The sequence below is a fragment of the Lontra canadensis genome, unplaced genomic scaffold, assembly GCF_010015895.1.
Source record: "Lontra canadensis isolate GAN:19392208 unplaced genomic scaffold, GSC_riverotter_1.0 scaffold103, whole genome shotgun sequence".
NCBI classification, from domain to species: domain Eukaryota; kingdom Metazoa; phylum Chordata; class Mammalia; order Carnivora; family Mustelidae; genus Lontra; species Lontra canadensis.
The window spans coordinates 2,249,411-2,267,966 of record NW_022631097.1 but is presented as its reverse complement, the minus strand read 5'-3'; the positions used below and the strand labels follow the sequence as shown (position 1 = coordinate 2,267,966).

The following is an 18,556-nucleotide window of genomic DNA, read 5'->3' as shown; positions in this document are numbered from 1 at the left end:
GACGCCTGTTGGTTAGGTATCTGCCTTCAGCTCAGGTCATGACCCCAGAGTCCTGGGATCAAGTCCCATGTTGGGCTCCTCACCAGCAAGGAGCCTGTGTCCCCCTCTGGCTGCTCCTCCCCCTGCTTGTGCTCTGACAAATGAATACATAAAATCCTAAAAATAAAGACTACCCCCCCCCCCGTTATGATGGTATCTTGGAAGTTCATTGTGAAAACCTGTCACATGGTGCTTTTCATCTTGTCAGAAAATCATCACTAAAACAAAACTTTGCTCTTTGTTTTAGGAATTCCTGTGTGGTTAGAATATTTAAGTATAGTGTAAAATAAATTATTTTCAAGGTAAAGCTCTGGTCAACTTTATATAGGACAGACTCCAAATTGCTGTCAAACTCTTGTTCGCTGTTATCCATAGCTACATGTGCGGAGATCCACAGAGCAGACGAGACAGCTTGAGGAGGGAGGGGCAGATTCAAAGCAAACTGAGGACTGAACCCTGGAGTTCTCCTAACTTTGGAAGATGGAAAAAGGCAGAGCAGTCTAGCAAAGGGGGTTGAGAAGAGGCCAGTGAAGCAGGAAGAAAGTATTTCACAGAGAGTAATCAATTCTGTCAATATTGCGGAGAATCTAAGTGGAAAAAGAGAACTGACCACTGGACGTGGTGAAACTGATTGACAGCACTGATCAATTCTAAGAGGACCTAGGACCAGAGGTCTGCAGTGGGCTAAAAAAGGGGGGGGGGGGGGGGATGAAGAGCAAAGGGTATTTTAAAATGAGAAAGAATGCTATAGTAAACATTTCTGGCTGTCTGCTAGTATCCCCCAATTGTTTTGTGATGGCCCCCCAAGTTCCATTTGTCTAAAACTTTTCTTTCCCTGACGCTTCCCGCTTTTCTGCTATGATCCTAGTTTCTGTTATAACTATGATGCTTCCAGCTTATCAAGTTAGGATCTTGCAAGCCTGTTCCTTGCTTAAAACCCTTGGAGTGTCTCCACATTGCTCTCAAAATGAAATCCAAGATCCTATGTAATCTGACCTTTAGGTTACTTCTCCATGTTCTCTTGCACCTTGTGCTCAGCCCCGCAGGCCAACTTTCCTTTCCTTTCCTTTTCTGCTTCGGGGCTTCAGGCACACTGCTCCTTTTCCCTACCTGCTCTGCTTAGCTAACACCCTCTCATCCATCTTTCTTCAGATGCCTGAGGTTTGTCTGCCCACCACTACTAGCCCTTTAAAGGAAAAAATATTTTCCTTGAAGAACTGACAGCCCACCTCCAGGCTCAACCAAGCAGTATCAGGATCCCTGACGGGTGTTGTCAGTGATGAGATTATAACCCATTAAGTCCATGAGAGCCAATTCTTGGACTTTGGGAACTGCTAGGAAACACCAGTTCTTTTCTGGTGGGCACAGAGACACACACCTGGAGCTCTTGGTCACCATCTTCTCACCATGATGGGAATGGACCCCGAGCAGGAGAGAGCAAGAGTGAGCTGAGGTGTGACAACTTGGAGCCTTATCACCTAGCTGGGCCCACAGCCAGCTCTCACTAGCTGGAGACTTTGCAGTTAAATGCTTCCTAAACTGTACTATGCTAACTGGAGTTTCCTTGTTATCTGAAAGGAGTTTCAGCTGATCTGTTTCAGGTCTCAGGTTAAATGTCACTTTGTTAACTTTCCCTGGCCCAAAGGTCCTCCTGCATAGTTCTGAGCTCCCTGTTATCCTTCACAATACCTGGTAGAATTTGTTCGAAAATATCTTGTGTTTTAATTTTTTTCTCTGCTACTGGACCATAAACTCAGTAAGGGCAAGGATCTTGTTTGCTTTTGTTCATTATGCAGATACTTAGCAACTTAAGCTCCTGAATGATTTCATGGTAACATCAAACACTGAGATCACACTATGCTAGGCACAATTCTAAATATATTAACCAATTCTTAGATCAACTCTTATGAAGTAGGTCCTATGGTCCCAACTTTTTGGATGAGTACATTGTGGCTTTAATGACTGACTTAACTTTTCTGTGCCCCATTTCCCACCCCAGATCTTGGCCACAGATCTTTTTGACAGCCTAAGATCTCTGGGACTTGTTCCCTCCCCCATTCCCTCTGCCACCATTGCAATTCTCACCTAGATTATTGCAGTGCCATCAGACATTCCTTTTTATCCTCAACTCCAGTCAAAACAGTTCTTCAGTGCTCTAGGAACTGTTCCTGTTTCACATTCCTGCCTTTATTCATGCTAGATCTGTATCTGGAGTATAAATCCAACCCAACTTCTCTGAGGAGTTCAACAAGCTCAAATGCCATCTTCAGTAGCAACTGTCTTTGGCATGACCCTTTTCCCTCCACCTTTTATCATGACTAGACTGTAAGACTTTCCAAGGAGGACCTGTATCTGGGTCAGATTTATCTGTGTATCACACCAGGCCCATAGTAGCTACTACCAGGGAAGCACTTTCTAAATATATTTTATCCCCTGGTACAGTACTGGAAAGCGAGAGGAGTTAATCAGGAATCCTACAAATTCTGACAGTTCCCAATAGTCATGCTGCAGATTTTGAAAATGCCTCAGGAGGTTTAACTCATTCACAGTGGAAACTGCTTTAATCTCATTAACTCCTATCTGAAATTTTCTTAGGAGCTGCTTGCCTGGACAGGAAATTCTGACAGCTGAAAGCACAAAACAAGGAAGCACCAAATGCCTTTTTTCTTCTTTGTAAATTGCTCTTCACTGAATATTCACCATCAGGCACACTCAACACCATTTCATCGGCTCCTCCCAACAAGCCTTTGTGGCTGGTACTAATGAGAACACCTTTCTATAGTAAATTATGCATAACATTCCCGGGTTCATTTTTGCTTAGGAAGATTATTTTTTAGTATTAATTATTAAAATTGCTTTTTAGACATTAGCTTATTTGCTTGGTATGGGGGGAAGAAAATCCATAAATAAACATACTTCCTTCAAGCTTGTCCCACTGCAGGATCCCAAGAAATTACAGCTGTTGGTAAAACAACCTGTATGCAAACAAAAGAACACAACTCGAACACAGACCTCTTTCGGCAGCTCTGGCCCTCCAACTGGAAGCAGGGACCATATCATTTAAGACACATGTTCTGGTTTGTATAAAAACTGAAACCAGTCCATACTCAGGACAATGCACCTTGGCAGAAATTAGTTACAGAGGATAACTTCCCTAAGCAAACAGTAACCTGGGGGGTGCGGGTGGAAGCCAGGGTGCAGAGTTGAGGATCAAGTAAACCGTCAAAGAACACCACTTTGGAAATGTATTATTTCAACATCTGTTCAGTACCCAGGTTCATGTGACCCACTTGTGACCTGTTAAAGCGGGCTTCAATCTCACCTCTAAATGGGAACTAGTCTTTGCAGCTTGGTTGGGAAGGTTCATTGAGGGGATACACAGACAAGTTCCTCGTGCCCAGCACAGCACCCCACTAACTGTAATTCTGATGAACTGTTTCAGGGTGTGGCCCTCTTGGGAGTCTGAGAAGTACTCAAGTCTGGAATTTGACTGAATAGAAAGAGGCAGGCTGGATTCAGCTCTTTATTGAAGAATAACAGTTTAAGTTTTAGAATTCTAAACCTAAACTAACAGTGTAATAGCTCCTTCCCCCTCACATGCATGTGTGCACTCGCACACACGTGCACACGCCACCATCTCAAACATCACCCGAGCCAGCAATTACTGTGGGTGTAATGGTCCCACAGCCACGTTTTATAAAATCCAAATATAAATGTAATAGCGAGACTCCCTATTGAAGATCTGTTAAATAACTCAAAACACCAAGTTCACGTATACTATGAGGAAACTCAAAAGATAGGCAAATTATAGGCAACACATGAGCTAGAACACATATTCCGAAGAGAAAATTTCAACTCCAGAAATACCTTCTGAGCAAACAAGGCAGTCAGGATACTAAGCACTGAGCACAGTACTGTCACGGTGACCATTTATATCTATTTTATATTTGAGGAAACAGCTCAGATACTTACCTATAAGCCATACTTACCAAAGCCAGAGGTAAATAAGGACTAAGTACAAGTCGTCTGATTCTTAGCATTATGGTCAATAATAAATCCATCAGGTAGTCTTTAACTGTACTTTTGGTAGAAGACTGAAATCTTTAAAGGAAAAATTCCATGTTGGAACCAGGCAAATAAACCACTTTAAAATTACTGGGAGAATAACCTGGAATTACAGGAGAGCCCTCATTGTAGTTCACGCCATATAAAAAACTGGCTTACAAAGGTCCTGTATTTAGTTCCTGCCTTGTTCTCTGCATAGGAAATCAGTTTCTTCCCTACAAACAGGAAGATAACCATGGTTCCTCTTCTAAAAAAAAAAAAAAATAAATAAAGGTTTAAATTACTTTTATGACTGACAGAACTCGTCTATCTAGTCTGAATGAATAAAAAAATCTAAGGGTTTGTGGTGAACTTCAGAGAAGAGGCACTAGATCTAGGTTCTGGGCTGGTTCTCTGCTGCCTGGTGATGGGCTTTGCAAAAGGGACATCAATTCCACAGAACCATTACATTTAAAAGGCTGCTTCTGTATGTACAAGATAAAATGACTGGAATTGGACTGAAAATCACTGCTAGCACCTATTTGTTCATTTTGGAATATACGTTTTCCATTTCCTACTGTAACAGACTATGGTAATTTGGGCTCACTATACTCTGGCCACACTCTAGAAACTTCAAGATGCGGATGTAATAAGAGCCACAGAAGATTCGGCTCCAGCTTAGACTACTTTATGGCTACTAGCTAGTATTTACTGTTTCTTACAGGTCAAGCCTCTAGAAATATTTAATCGCCACAATCCCATGGGCTGTCCTCTCCATTTTACAAATAAATACCAAGAGATTCAAGTAACTGGTCCTAGGCTGCCAAGCTGCTGGTGCAAAAATGTTCAGCCCAGCTGGTCTTAAGCACGACGCACACTGACTCGCCAGACAATGATACAAGCCAATCCCCGGCACTGGTAACTCCAAGTGTCGATAGCCTCTATTTACTCAACTTCGCCAAATCCCTGGCTCTGCTCCCAGGTCTTGGGATTCCTCTTTTGTCCCTCCATTTTCAGACCTTCGAAGTAAACCTTCCCAACTTATCCTAAGTGCTAACCCTTGTTTCCTCTATACTGGTTCGTCTTCAAAATGCCCTATTCTCCCCATTTTTAAAACATAAAAAGCCCTCACCATGGCACCCATTTTCCTCTTTTTACATCGCTGTACCTTGTTTTAGGCAGGCCCATCTCTTTAAGCAGATACAGCTTCTTCAACTTGCCTCAGCTCATGCTATTCCAAAATGCCACCTCATCCTTGTTCTAACTGCAGGCAACAGTCGAGGCCACAAACTCGCCCTCTAATTCATCCCGAGACTTTCTCAGTCGGCCCCATTTGGGCTTAAACATACCACCCATTACTCAGCATAAACCCCAAATACTACATTAAACCCTGTTCCCGTGCCTTCATGAACTTTCACACTCTGGTTGATTGCACACATATATTTAACAATACAGTTTTACAAAGGATGCTAAGAGCACTTTTCTTTGTATTCTATGGAAGGACCAGAAACATACAGACTTTCTATTAATATCCATACCATAGCACAGCCAAATCTAATTCCTAAATAGACGCATTACAATTTGTTTAGACTTTAAAGGCTTAATGGCAATGATGAGGAGAGGAAAAAGAATTTATTTTACATAACTGAATGAAAAATAATTCAAGAAATAGTAAATAAAATTTAATATGGTCTCATGCGCCCTGAAGGTGGTGGTGCCCGATTTGGAGGTGTGATTGCTATGTCCAGATAGTCTCCTATTTGGAACTTCTGCGACTGCAGGGTCATCGAGTCATCAGTCCCCTTCCTCCCAGACATGGTGCTGCCAATCTCCTTTACTCTGCAGAAAAGGAGACCCAACTGTTAATGGATCACAAGTCAATGAAACTAAATATGCACTGCAAAGTAAACACGGGACTGGATTTGCTCCATATCTTATGGCACAATTAAAAATTAATTACTGCATTAAGCTAAACCAGAGTAATAGAATTTATATCCCCCCGCAAACCAAAGACTTATTAAAAGGTGAGGGGTTATCCCTATCTATTAATCTTAAGAGATTATAGGAATTAAAAATTAAAAATTACCTACCGATAGCCAGGCCTTTTAGGATCTGTAAAAACAATTGCAAAATTGAAGTGTGTGCCCTTCTTTCTAGCTTCTGGGTAGACTTCTTTTACTAAACTAGTCAGTTCTTTCAAAGTTGCATCCATCCTGAATTTTTAAAAGAAAACATTATATTTGATTAATCAATAATATAAGAATATAACAAGAATATTAATATACAATGAGTTAATTATGTGTGAATTATGACCTGTTAGAATTACAGCTGTCAAGGTCTTATACTTTAATTTTATTTTTTAAGAGTTTATTTTTAAGTAATCCGACACATAACATGAGGCTCATTATCACAACAGTGAGATCGAGTCACATGCTCTACCTGAGCCAGCCAGGTGCCCCATGCTTGATTTTAAAGCAGCTAATAATCCTATCTGCCCCCATAAACTCCCCTTACCAGCCCCAATGATCGAAATGTTAATACATTAAAGTCAGACTATTAGTGCTAAAAGGGAATGCAAGCTGGTGCAGCCACTATGAAAAACAGTATGAACATTTCTCAAGAAGTTGAAAATGGAGCTACCCTTGACCAACAAGTGCCCTGTTAACCACAAAGATACAAATGTAGTGATCCAAAGAGGCACCTGCACCCCAATGTTTTTTGTTTTTTTCCCTAAAGATTTATTTGACACAAAGAGATCACAAGTAGGCAGGGAGGCAGCTAGAGACAGGGGGAAGCAGGCTCCCTGCTGAGCACACAGCCCAATGCGGAGCTCTATCCCAAGACCCTGAGATCATGACCTGAGCCAAAGGCAGAGGCTTAACCCACTGAGCCACCCAGGCACCCCGCACCCCAATGTTTACAGCAACAAGGACCACAACAGCCAAACTATGGAAAGAGCCCAGATGTCCATCGACAGATGAATGGATAAAAGATCACGTCGTATATATACACAGACATCAAAAGGGGGAGATCTTGCTATGTGTAATGATGTGGATGGAACTAGAGGGTATTATGCTAAGCAAAATATGTCAGAGAAAGACAATTATATGATCACACAGATATGTGGAATTTAAGAAACAAGATCATAGGGGAAGAGAGGGAAAAAAAAGAAACAAGATGAAACCAGAGAGAGAGACAAACCATAAGAGACTCTTAATCTCAGGAAAGGTTGCTTGAGTGTAAGGGGCTGGGACGGGGCTTCTGGGTGATGGTCACTGGGGAGGGGAATGTATTGTGGTGAGTCCTGTGTGTTGTGTAAGACTGATGGAATCACAGACCTGTACCCCTGAAACAAATACATTATATGTTAATAATAATAAAAAAAATAAATAAATATACCTATCCAAAAGAAGGGGGGGGCACTTCAGGGATTATATTTGCTGTCTTTTGTTGCTATATAACATCTTACTGGCATAGTGATTTACTTGTTTAAGAGTAACTACTCCAAAGTAATCCAATTAAAATAATTATATTTCCTTATCTCTAAAGCATGTACTTTTCCACATTTCATGTCTAAAGTTGGAATGCATCTTAGAATCAATGACAGGAAAGCATTTTCATTAAGATGTAGTATTTTTTCTTTCTAAGATGGAATCTTAAGAGTTTTACAGTAGATAGAGCCATAAAACCAATGAAACATGAAATTTTCTTTAGGACTAAGCATAGTTTCCTTTCACAGTACATATTCTTGCCCTGCAAATATTTATTTGAACTCAGAACTTAAAACAGTCCTCTGAGCTAATATGGCACAACCTGAAAAAAATCTTTCTAAATATGAACATCTTGGAAAAAGTTAACAAACTAGAACAGTGTACATTTTTATAGTTTTCTTTCATGACAACTAAAAGAATGAAATGGATGATGTGAAACTGAAACACCTTTGCCTATAGGGGGCCATAAAATGAAAACAAGGGACACTAGATACTCTCCAAGAGTGTTCTCCCCAAAACATGCCTGGCTCTCTCCTAATACCATCAAAACTACCATCACTGGGGCGTCTGAATGGCTCAGTTCGTTGAGCATCTGACTCTTAACCTCAACTAGGGTCTTGAGTTCAAGCCCCATGTTGGGTTCCACAATGGGTGTGGAGCCTACTTAAAGAAAAATAACAAAAAAACCTCTATTATCACTCACATCATTGCTCAGGCCATAAACCTTAAAGTTTTTCCCATCTCCATCCCGTTATTTCTACCTCCTAAATACAGAGCATATCATTTCCTCCATTTTTCACCATCACAGATTTCTACACCTCATTATTTAACTGCCTTTGATTCATCTCCATCTCAGTTTTTTAAAGTTTCTGTGTAAAGCTGTTGTCACATGAGTGACACCTGTTACCACCACCCGGGGAGGAGACCAACCACCTGGAGGATAGCAAAGAGCCCAAAAATGCCTTCCACCAGGAGCAGCAATCCCAGAATATCAACCTACTGCATTAGCTTGCAGGTGTTGGGGTTGCCAAGACAGACACAACTCAGAGACAACAGAGGGAACAATGCTTTACTTGCACTGAGAAAAGACAGCAGAAGATATGCTTCATGAAGTGTGGGTCCCCCATGGCCAGCAGGTCTCCCCCTGTAGCTGTTGCCCAGACAGTCTGCATGTACCCTTCTTGTGCTGCAGGTAAAGACCCCTGAGAACAGATACTGCAGGTCAGGTCCCACACAATGGCACACGGGCAGAACAAAGAACACATCAAACCCAGAATAGGGAAAGATACTCCCAAAGACATTTACCCAGCACAGTTGCGAGAGCTCTTTAACTCTTTGCAAAAAACAAAACAAAACAAAAAAACAAAAAAAACCAGGGGTGCCTGGGTGGCTCAGTGGACTGAGCCTTCAGCTCAAGTCATGATCTCAGGGTCCTGGGATCGAGTCCCGCATCGGGCTCTCTGCTCAGCAGGCAGCCTGCTTCCCACCCCCCTCTCTCTCTGCCTGCCTCTCTACCTACTTGTGATCTCTATCAAATAAATAAAATCTTTGAAAACAAAAACAAAAAACCAAATGAAAAAACACTTCTGGGCCCCAGGTCACTCTTACGTGGCCATGCAAGGAAGGGGTGAGAAGCTGTGCATGACTGCCTTTCTCCACTTGACGGATCTTCATGTTACTTAAAGAGGTGGGAAAGCCATATGCAAAAAGGTAGTAAATTATATCCCAAATTTCACCAACCAGAAATAACCAGTGATATTTAACATCACTTGTAGGCATCTTTTTTTACATATACACAATGCTACAGAAAAAAAATCTTAAGATTATCAAGCATATTATACATACTAAGATTATAATTGTAATTATTATTAATAATGAATAATGCAATTATTAATAAGGTAATTATTTTATATAATTACAAGTGTAATTCATGCTTCAAATATTACATGTATTTTTAATAAAACTCACATTTACTTGGGTTTAACAGAATAAAAAACAAATTGAAGGAATTATAAAATTTTAATAAAGATTCAGTTACCCCTATCACCACCTAATTTTGTAACTTCTTGTTTACTCTGTCAGAGTTCTACTCTGTTCTGCAACAATTCCCCTGGCTATTTTAACTCTGTCCCCATGAAGTCTGAGGCAAGACTGATTTTTTTAAACCCGATCTTCTGATGCTAATTACTCTGCATCAGCTATTCCCTGGTACACCTTACATGATATGTACAAGAAAGGGTCCTTTCTTCCTTTCTAAAAACACTTCCCATATTGTCATCTTGTTCCTAGTGAACATGCGGAATTTGGTTTACATCTGTTATCAGTTCTGACAGTGAATCTCCTACAAGCTTCCAACCTAACAACCACCTCCCTAGACCAGTAGTTGGGAGTGCCAAGTACTGCCTTCTGACCACTGGTCCAAAGCTTGAGTACACCATGAGGAATGCAAGAGCTCTCTTGGGGCTGAAGTCTTTGTGTTGCCAATGTGAGACTCAGTTTTGTGTCAGTTTGGCAAAGCTACAACCTCAGTTATTCAATCACAATAATAAAGGTGTTACTAGATGGTATGTTGTGTATATGGTCAAAGTCTATAACCAGTTGGCTTTAAATTTAAATTACCCCAGTTAATCTGAGTAAGCCTCACTCAATCACTCAGAGTAGGCCTGATTCTATTAGTTGAAAAGGGCTTACGAGAGCAGAGGCTTCCCTGCAGAAGAAATTCAAGCTGCTATGGGGAGCCTTAGCTCTTGCTTAAGAGTTCCTGCCTGAAAAAAAAAAAAAGTTCCCGCCTGGGGGTGCCTGGGTGGCTCAGGCGTTAAGCATCTGCCTTTGGCTCAGGTCATGATCCCAGGGTCCTGGGATCAAGCCCTGCATCAGGCTCCCTACTTGGCAGTAAGCCTGTCTCTACGTCTTACACTCCCCTTGCTTGTGTTCCCTCTCTGTGTCTCTGTCAACTAAATAAAATCTTAAAAAAAAAAAAAAAAAAAAAAAAAAGTTCCTGTCTGGACCTTCCTTAGAGCTCACCTCACAGATTGGGGACTTAAAGAGTTATCTAGGTAGCCCTCGGAATCATGTAAGCCAATTCTCTGCAATAAATCACTTCATAGAGATCTCCTACTGGTTCCATTTTTCAATCTGAACCCTGATAGAGCTACCTAGGTAATTCTCTTTCTATATAACATGTTTAATGACCACCCAAGCACAGGAGACTGACCACTCCTGTGGTGTCTGGCTTGTTCCCCTTGAACTTTGGCAAACTCAACTTGCTTCTGTTAGGCTCCTCTGGACTTCACTCCTTTTTCTCTGACTTATCTTAGGACTGCCTATTTAGTCCCTCAGTCTACTTCTACAAACAGAGAATTCCCAAGATTTGTTGACTAAACTAATCTTCCTTCAGTACTCCTTCTGGAAAAGGGGGGAGGCCTCTGTGCTGTCACACCAACCACTCAATCTTTTAGAATCTTTGTCTTTGGCCATCATTTTGAGGTATAACATAAGGCTGCCTTTCCTTATTTGGTTGCAGTTTAGGGATAGGGCAATTTAGGACAGAATTTTTCTGCATTTTTTTTTTTTCTGGATTAGGAATAGAGGACCTCCAGAACAATCTCACTCTGCCATCTTCACCCTAAAGTTTTACCTAATTATTATTTATTCATATGCTTTCTCTGTTAGACTCAGCTTACTACAGGGAGGGGCAGTACCTTCTTTCCTTCATACCCTCAGAATCTAACCACCGCACCTAGCAAATAGAACTCTTACTGCTGGAAGAAGTATACACTTTAATCTCCAAACAGAAGTTTTCATCAATACATTAGTAACAGTTCTTCCTCATAAGTTAAATCAAACTTTCTGGAACTTTATCCTGGAATGATGCTGAACTAAAATCATACTACATAAATTTAACAAGTACCTACAAAAGACAAATAGGGTCCCAATCTTTAAAAGAATCAAGTTTTACTATGCTGGGCTCACAGTTTAAAATTACACACCTTTCTGGGGCTGTAAAATGGTGCAGCTCCTGTGAAAAGCAGTTTGGCAGTTCCTCAGAAAGTTAAACATATAATAACGGTATGATCCATTTCTAGGTCTATACCCAAAATAACTGAAATCAAGGACTCAAAACAGATACTTGTATACCCAGTTCATAGCAGCGTTATTCACAAAGCCAAAAAATGGAAACTCAGGTACCTATCAACAAAAAAGTGGATAGACAAAATGTGGTACATTGATACACACTGAATATTCATCCATAAAAAAGAATGAAGTTGTGTTACTAGCTACAACATGGATGAACCCTGTAAATATTATACTAAGTGAAATAAGCCAGACACAACAAATATTGTATGAGTCCACTATACAAGTGGACACAAATATCTAGAACAGGCAAATTCATATAGATATAAACCAGATTAGAGTCTAACAGGGGAAAGAAAGGAATGGGGAGTTATTGCTTATTGGGTACAAAACTTCTGCCAGGGGGTAAAAGAAAAAGTTTTGGTAATGGGTAATGGTTACACAAATGTGAATGTAATTCTACCACAAAACATATTTTTAAACCTTATTAACTTTTTACTGCTACTAACAGCTATTAGGATGTCAAACTCAGGAAATATATGCAGCTCTAAAGATACGCTTGTAATATGTAATGGCCCTAGACAGACTTGGGGGTACAGAAGGTACAGGTAAGATATAAACTTTAAGGGGCAGGTCTTCAGGAAACACACATCAAAAGCTTTTCCATTAAGCACCAGATCAGAAATCAATTGTTTTTTTTTTAATTTTTTAATGCACCCAAGGCTTAATATTACACAGAAATGCTCTTGAAGATAAATATCCCATGACTCCACCTTACCATGTTATTCCAGTACCACTTATTTATGAGCCCCTTAACGGCAGCTACTGCATTTTATTTATCTACATATTATATTTGTACCAAGCAGCCACAACAGTGATAGCAATCTTGGGTGTGTCAATTCTTCACAACCCAAAACTTTGAACATTAAACCTAACGGTATTACCAGATGGCGTGAATCCCCTTTTACCTAACAGCTAAAATCTCTAACTTCCCGAGAGCTGGGCCCAAAGACCCCGAGTGACAGAAAGCAAAGTCGAGAGGATATTTCTTCACTGGCACAGGGAATTATTTAATGTTACTGCCGGACCCTCCCAACCCCCAACGGCCGCGCCCCCGCGCCCCCCACCACCCCCGCGCCCTCACCAGGTGTAGATCTGCAGCTCGCTGGACGGTACATTTCCGCGGGAAAACTCGTCCATTCGGTGGTGGCGGCCGTTATTGGTGGTGAAAACACGCAGCAGCAGCGGGCACGTCTGAGAGCGAGAGGAGGAAAAGGAAGGGCAGAAGTTAAAGAAAACGACTGTGAGTCCGGAGCTCCCTTTCCCTCCGGAGATGCCGGGGCCTCCGAACTGCCCGGGGAGCAAAACACCGCCGCCTTCCGCACGCAGGCCTCGCTCTCCGCCCCGCCGGGCCCACCTCCACCTCTTTCCGGACCCCATACTTTCTCCCGATCGATCGGTTTCTCCGGCTCCTTCTTAATTTCCTCCTGGGTAACGCGCGACTCCACCGCCATCTTCCTCCTACGGCCCGCGAGACGCTCCGTCTGACCTCCGACCCCTGCTGCGAGCATGAGAACGAACTCTCTCGCGATGAGAAACTCGAGGCTTTATAGAAGACCGGGGAAAGAGGGGAGGGGCGTTCACTGGCGCAGGCGCAGTTCATTGTGCGGCGCCTGTACCAGGGCCCGGCCGCGCTTGCGGTTTGCGTGCTCAGAAAAAGGCGGGCGTTGGCGTCCGCGGGGCGGAGCTTCTAAGAGATACTCTCATTGGTGGGTGTTTGGTGGTCTGGGAAATCACGGAGATGATCCCAAGCCACACGAGCTTGCGGAGGCATTTTTCCTACGCAATGAATAAGTTAACCACTCTTAAGAGTGGTACAGGAGGTAAGTGAGTAAGCAAAAGCATGACTTTATTAGCAAAGTATCCTACTTTTTATAAAGGAAAAACAAGCTCTGAAATGGACCCTTGTATGTGGACCCCTGAGTGAAGACAGAAGACGCTCTGCAAAGCTGAGGGGAAGACCAAATGCCCTGCAGTAAGTGCTCACGAAATAATTAGTGATCTGTACTGGGGAAAAGTGAATTGGACTCTTCCCGCACCACAGTGGAGCAAAGCCGAAATGTGAACAGCAAAACTAGAACTTTGTGGATGTAACATCATAAACTATCTTCATGATCAATGGATTGGAGCACCAAGGAAAAAAATCAATAAAAAGCAAATCCCAAGATTAAATAAATAAATAAATAAAGGAACACATGCTATAAAAAGCATTAACCAGGAAAGATTGATAAATTTGACTAGATTTAAATTGAAAACACACACACACACAAAATCTGACCTTCAAAATACACCTTAGGGAAAGAAAGACAAAAACCACAGAGTGGAAAAAAAAATATCTACGATGCACGTGATTGACGAAAGCTAGTGTCCAGAATATATACGGAAAATGACAGACATCCCAATAGAAAATGGGTAAAGTAATTGAATAAGTGTTTCTAAAATGAAAAAATCCAAATGACCAATAAACATATAAGGTGCCCAAACTCATTACCAACCAGGGAATGCATTAAAGCCATAGTGATTGGCTTTAATTGATTGATTTGTAACAAACTATACTCACTAGCGTGGCAAAAATTAGAAACTGACAACATTTGTTGGTAGACTAATGAGAATTTTCTAATACTTGTGGTGAATGCAGAAACTGGTATACCCACTTTGGAAAGTAGTTTAGGATTATTTAATAAAGTTGAAGATATGTATACGTTAGATCCAATAATCTCCTGCTTGGTATATACCCTAGAGATAGGAGATCTTGATCAAGGGTATCCAGAGACATTATAAGAATGTTCTTGGCCATTTTGTAAGAACAAAAAGCTCAAAACAACCCCAATTCCATCATGAAGACAATAATTCCAAGAATTGTGTTGTACTATACAGAAACAAAAGTACCAAACAGCAATGAAATACTATATAGCAACAAAAATGAACAAACTACAGCTACATGAAACTACAACTATGTGAAACAGCATGAATTGACTCTGTGAAACCATTTTTGTAATGTTCAAAAGCAGGCAATACTAAACTATACTGTTCAGGAGATATTCCCAGGTGATAAGTCTATAAAAAGAAAAGTAATGAAGTAATTGCCACAAAAGTCAGAATGGTAATTACCTCTGAGAAAAGATGGTGATGAGGTTGGGGGAGTGCAAAGGAGGTGTTGCTGGAGTGTTGGCAACATTCTTTTACCTCTGTGGTGGTTGCACAGTTTTTATTTTAAATCATTCATTAAGCAGTGTGTTTATGTTTTACACTCTCTGTATGAAAGCTGTATCTTGCTATTAAAAAAAAGCCCCCCTCAAGAATGCTTATCAATTGATAAAAAACATACAATCCAATAGAAAAGTGAGCACAAGTTGTGATAGGTATTTCATAGAAGAAAAAACGCAAATTACATATAACCATATAAACATGAAAAGATGCCCAATCTCATGAATAATCATAGAAATGCACATTTAATCCACAATAAGGTAACATTTCACTCAGATTCGTCAAAATGTAAAAACCTAACAAGTATGGGCAAGGATATGGAGAAAATGGAATTGCCGTAGATCACTCGCATCCACTGTAGAAACATTGGTGTTATCTAGAGAGACTGGATGTGTGCACACTTTAGGACCCAGCTATTCCACTCATATTTGAACACCCAGAGAAACTGTTACACATGAGCTCCAGGCAACAGGTTCAAACACTTATTCTTAATAACTAGAAAAAGCTGAATGTCTACCAAGAATATATTCATAAAATGAAATTCCATAAAGATTTGAAAATATGAATCAATATGCTTTTTTAAAAGGTAGACTAAAAAAAGCAAGTCACAGAACAATACGTACAATAGGATTCAATTTATGGAAAGTTAAAAAATAGGAATTTTCTCTCTCTCTTCCCCCAAATACTGTTTAGGGAAACAAACACTAAGTGGTAAAGCTATAAAGAAACAAGGCAATGGTTAACACTATATTCAGGATAGTGTTACATCTGACAGTAAGCGAGGGCAATGCAATTTATGAAGTGCATCCAGGGAGCTTCTAGGACTAATAAGTACTCTTTCTCACTAGAGGAGGTGTGGTTTTTCACTGGCTACATTGTAGCTATACATGATAAATACTGGTGTGTATGATTTAGATCTCTGTTAAAAAAGATTTTTTTTAACTGCTTAGACATGGGTCCTTGTATGTAGATAATATTCAGCTTTTTAAAAAGGTATTTAAATTTCTTCTCCAGTTCTATGATTCTTTTAAATTAAATTTTATTTTTTTTTATTTTTTTCTTCTAATTCCAGTTGACATACAATGAAATATTAGTTTCAGGTGTACAATATAGTGATTCAACACTTTCATACATCATCCTGTGCTCATCACAAGTGCATGCCTTACTCCTCATCACCTATTTCTCCCATTCCCCCACCCTCTATGATTCTAATATCAAATCTTTTTCAAAACTTTCATAGCACAAAAATACAGACACACGAGGGCACTCTAACCAATCAGTTAAAGGGACAACGTTGAAACTGGGAAAATGAAGAACTTCACAGTGTGTTATTGCTATTATTGGGGAGGTTTTGTTTCTTACACATAAGCTGTCCTTTGGAGCTTTACAAATAGCCTTCATCAAAACAGAGTTTTCCAATACCCTGAGGCAGTGGAACTGCAGGTATAGTTAAGGTAGATCTTCAGCATCCCTCAGTCCATGTACTTGGGCTTCTAGGTCCAGCCCTGAACACAAATTGTAATATTTAAGTATATGCATCCTTTAGAATTTACACACATGAATATTACACTTCTAGGTATATTCCCCAGAGAATTGAAAGCAGGGACTCCAACAGGTATTTGAACACCAATGTTCATATCAGCATTAGTCATAGTAGTCAAAAGTGAAAACTACTGTCTCTCAACTAGTGAATTGATATACCTATAATGAAATATTATTCAGACTTAAAAAATAATGAAGTACTGATACACGCCAACAAGGACAAACCTTGAAAACATTCTGCCAAATGAAATAAGCCAGACACAACAGAGCAAACATTGTATGATTCCACTCATATGAGGCACTTATAATACGCAAATTCAGAGAGACAGAAAGTAGAAAAGAGGTTACCTGGGGGGCGTGGGGGGCTGCTGGGTAGTTCAGTGGGTTAAACCTCTGCCTTCAGTTCAGGTCATGGTCTCAGGGTCCTGGGATCGAGCCCTGAATCCCTGCATCAGCCTCTCTGCTCGGCAGGAAGACTACTTCTCCCTCTCTCTCTGCCTGTCTCTCTGCCTACTTGCAATCTCTCTCTCTCTTTCTCTGTCAAATAAATAAATAAATTCTTAAAAAAAAATAAAAGAGGTTACCTGGGCCTGGGGACAGAGAAAGGAATGTGGAATTATTGTTTCATGATACGGAGTTCCTATCTGTGCCAATGAAAAAATTCTGGAGATGAACAATGGTAATGATTGCACAAATTGTGAATATACTTAATGTCCCTGAATTTTAAACCTAAAAATGGTTGAAATGATAAATTTCATGTTATATATATTTTACCACAATAAATGTTTTTATTTATTTTTATTTTTTATTTTTCAAAGATTTTATTTATTTATTTGAAAGAGAGAGAGAGAGATCACAAGCAGGCAGAGCAGCAGGCAGAAAGAGAGGGGAGAAGCAGACTCCCCGCTGAGCAGAAAGCCTGATGCGGGGCTCTATCCCAGAACCCTGAGATCATGACCTGAGCTGAAGACAGAGGCTTAACCCACTGAACCAACCAGGCGCCCCTATTTTTTATTTTTTAAAGATATTTTAAATTTATTTATTAAAGAGAGAAAGAGAGAACACAAGTGGGGAGCAGGGAGGGGAAGAAGCAGGCTCCCTCCTGAGCAGGGAACCTGATGTGATCCCAGGATCCTGGGATCATGACCTGTGCTGAAGACAGAGGCTTAACCGACTGAGCCACCCAAGTGCCCCCACAATAAACATTTTTAAAATGAATGAACATTTGAAGTATGTGAACTCTGAAAATATCTCATCAAACTTTCTCTACCTGTGATTTTCTCTCTCTTTAAGATGTTCTGGCATTCTGAATCATTTGAATCATCTGGCATTTTGAATTGGGGAAAGTAGATTGCCCTAATTAAAAAATCAGAAATACGTAATGTGCAGTTTTACAGAATATGCCTCAGTCAGTCACTACAAGTGCATTTTTTTTTTTCTGCTGAGGTTCAGAAGGACAGCTTTCTCATGGCAAGAAAACATATTCATAAACATGTTCAAACTGTGTTTCTGGAAAAGGTTTAATAGAATGTATTTTTTTTAGAATTTTGTGATTCCTTTTACAAAAGTTGTGGGTTGTAAAGTTGGATATTTTGGGAGGTTTTTAAACCTTTTCTAATTCTTTCAGATGTATCTGTGGGAGACTAGGTGTACAGCATTTATAAGCACAATATTTATGGGTTCTTTTTTCAGAAAGAAATATATGTAAATACTCTCGTTTAAGCATCTGCTTATTACCAAGAGTAGAAAAATGTGAATTTCCATAACCATTCCTAGAAAAGTTAAGCCTAGAGACAATATAATTACTACTTAGAAGATACATTGCTTTATATTACTGTAAGAACTGTATTTTTACAAGTGAGCATACATGCCTGTTCGGCATTAGCACTGAAAGCAATGCTGCTGTGAGCCAATCCTGATGCTCCCAACTGGTCTCTTGTGTTACCCCTTCCTCACACTATAGCCAGAGAAGCAGTGTTTTTAAAGGCTGCTCCCACTAAAATGTTCTCTAAGGTATGGGTTCTGGGAATCCAATTTTTTTTTTTTAATTAAAGGTTTTTTAAGTAATCTCTACACCCAGGGTGGGGTTTGAACTCACA

The 18,556-nt window shown here is 40.3% G+C and overlaps 1 protein-coding gene across 1 annotated transcript; it reads right to left on the bottom strand.

Annotated features, from left to right (window-relative positions):
• Window positions 1–5,508: 5,508 nt before the first annotated feature.
• Window positions 5,509–13,249, bottom strand: SAP18 (Sin3A associated protein 18). The gene is made up of 4 exons (XM_032838172.1): window positions 13,091–13,249; window positions 12,793–12,902; window positions 6,174–6,296; window positions 5,509–5,922 (listed from the first exon to the last, which is right to left on the bottom strand). The coding sequence occupies exons 1-4, from the start codon at window positions 13,217–13,219 to the stop codon at window positions 5,766–5,768; spliced, it is 519 nt and encodes a 172-aa protein (XP_032694063.1). The 5' UTR covers window positions 13,220–13,249; the 3' UTR covers window positions 5,509–5,765.
• Window positions 13,250–18,556: the final 5,307 nt, after the last annotated feature.

Coding starts and splice junctions, on each gene's coding strand:
- SAP18 (XM_032838172.1), bottom strand. CDS start 13,219: ATGCTCGCAGCAGGGGTCGGAGGTCAGACGGAGCGTCTCGCGGGCCGT. Junction 6,297..12,792: donor GAGCTGCAGATCTACACCTG/GTGAGGGCGCGG, acceptor TTAAAAATTCAG/GATGGATGCAACTTTGAAAG. Junction 5,923..6,173: donor CCTAAAAGGCCTGGCTATCG/GTAGGTAATTTT, acceptor CCTTTTCTGCAG/AGTAAAGGAGATTGGCAGCA.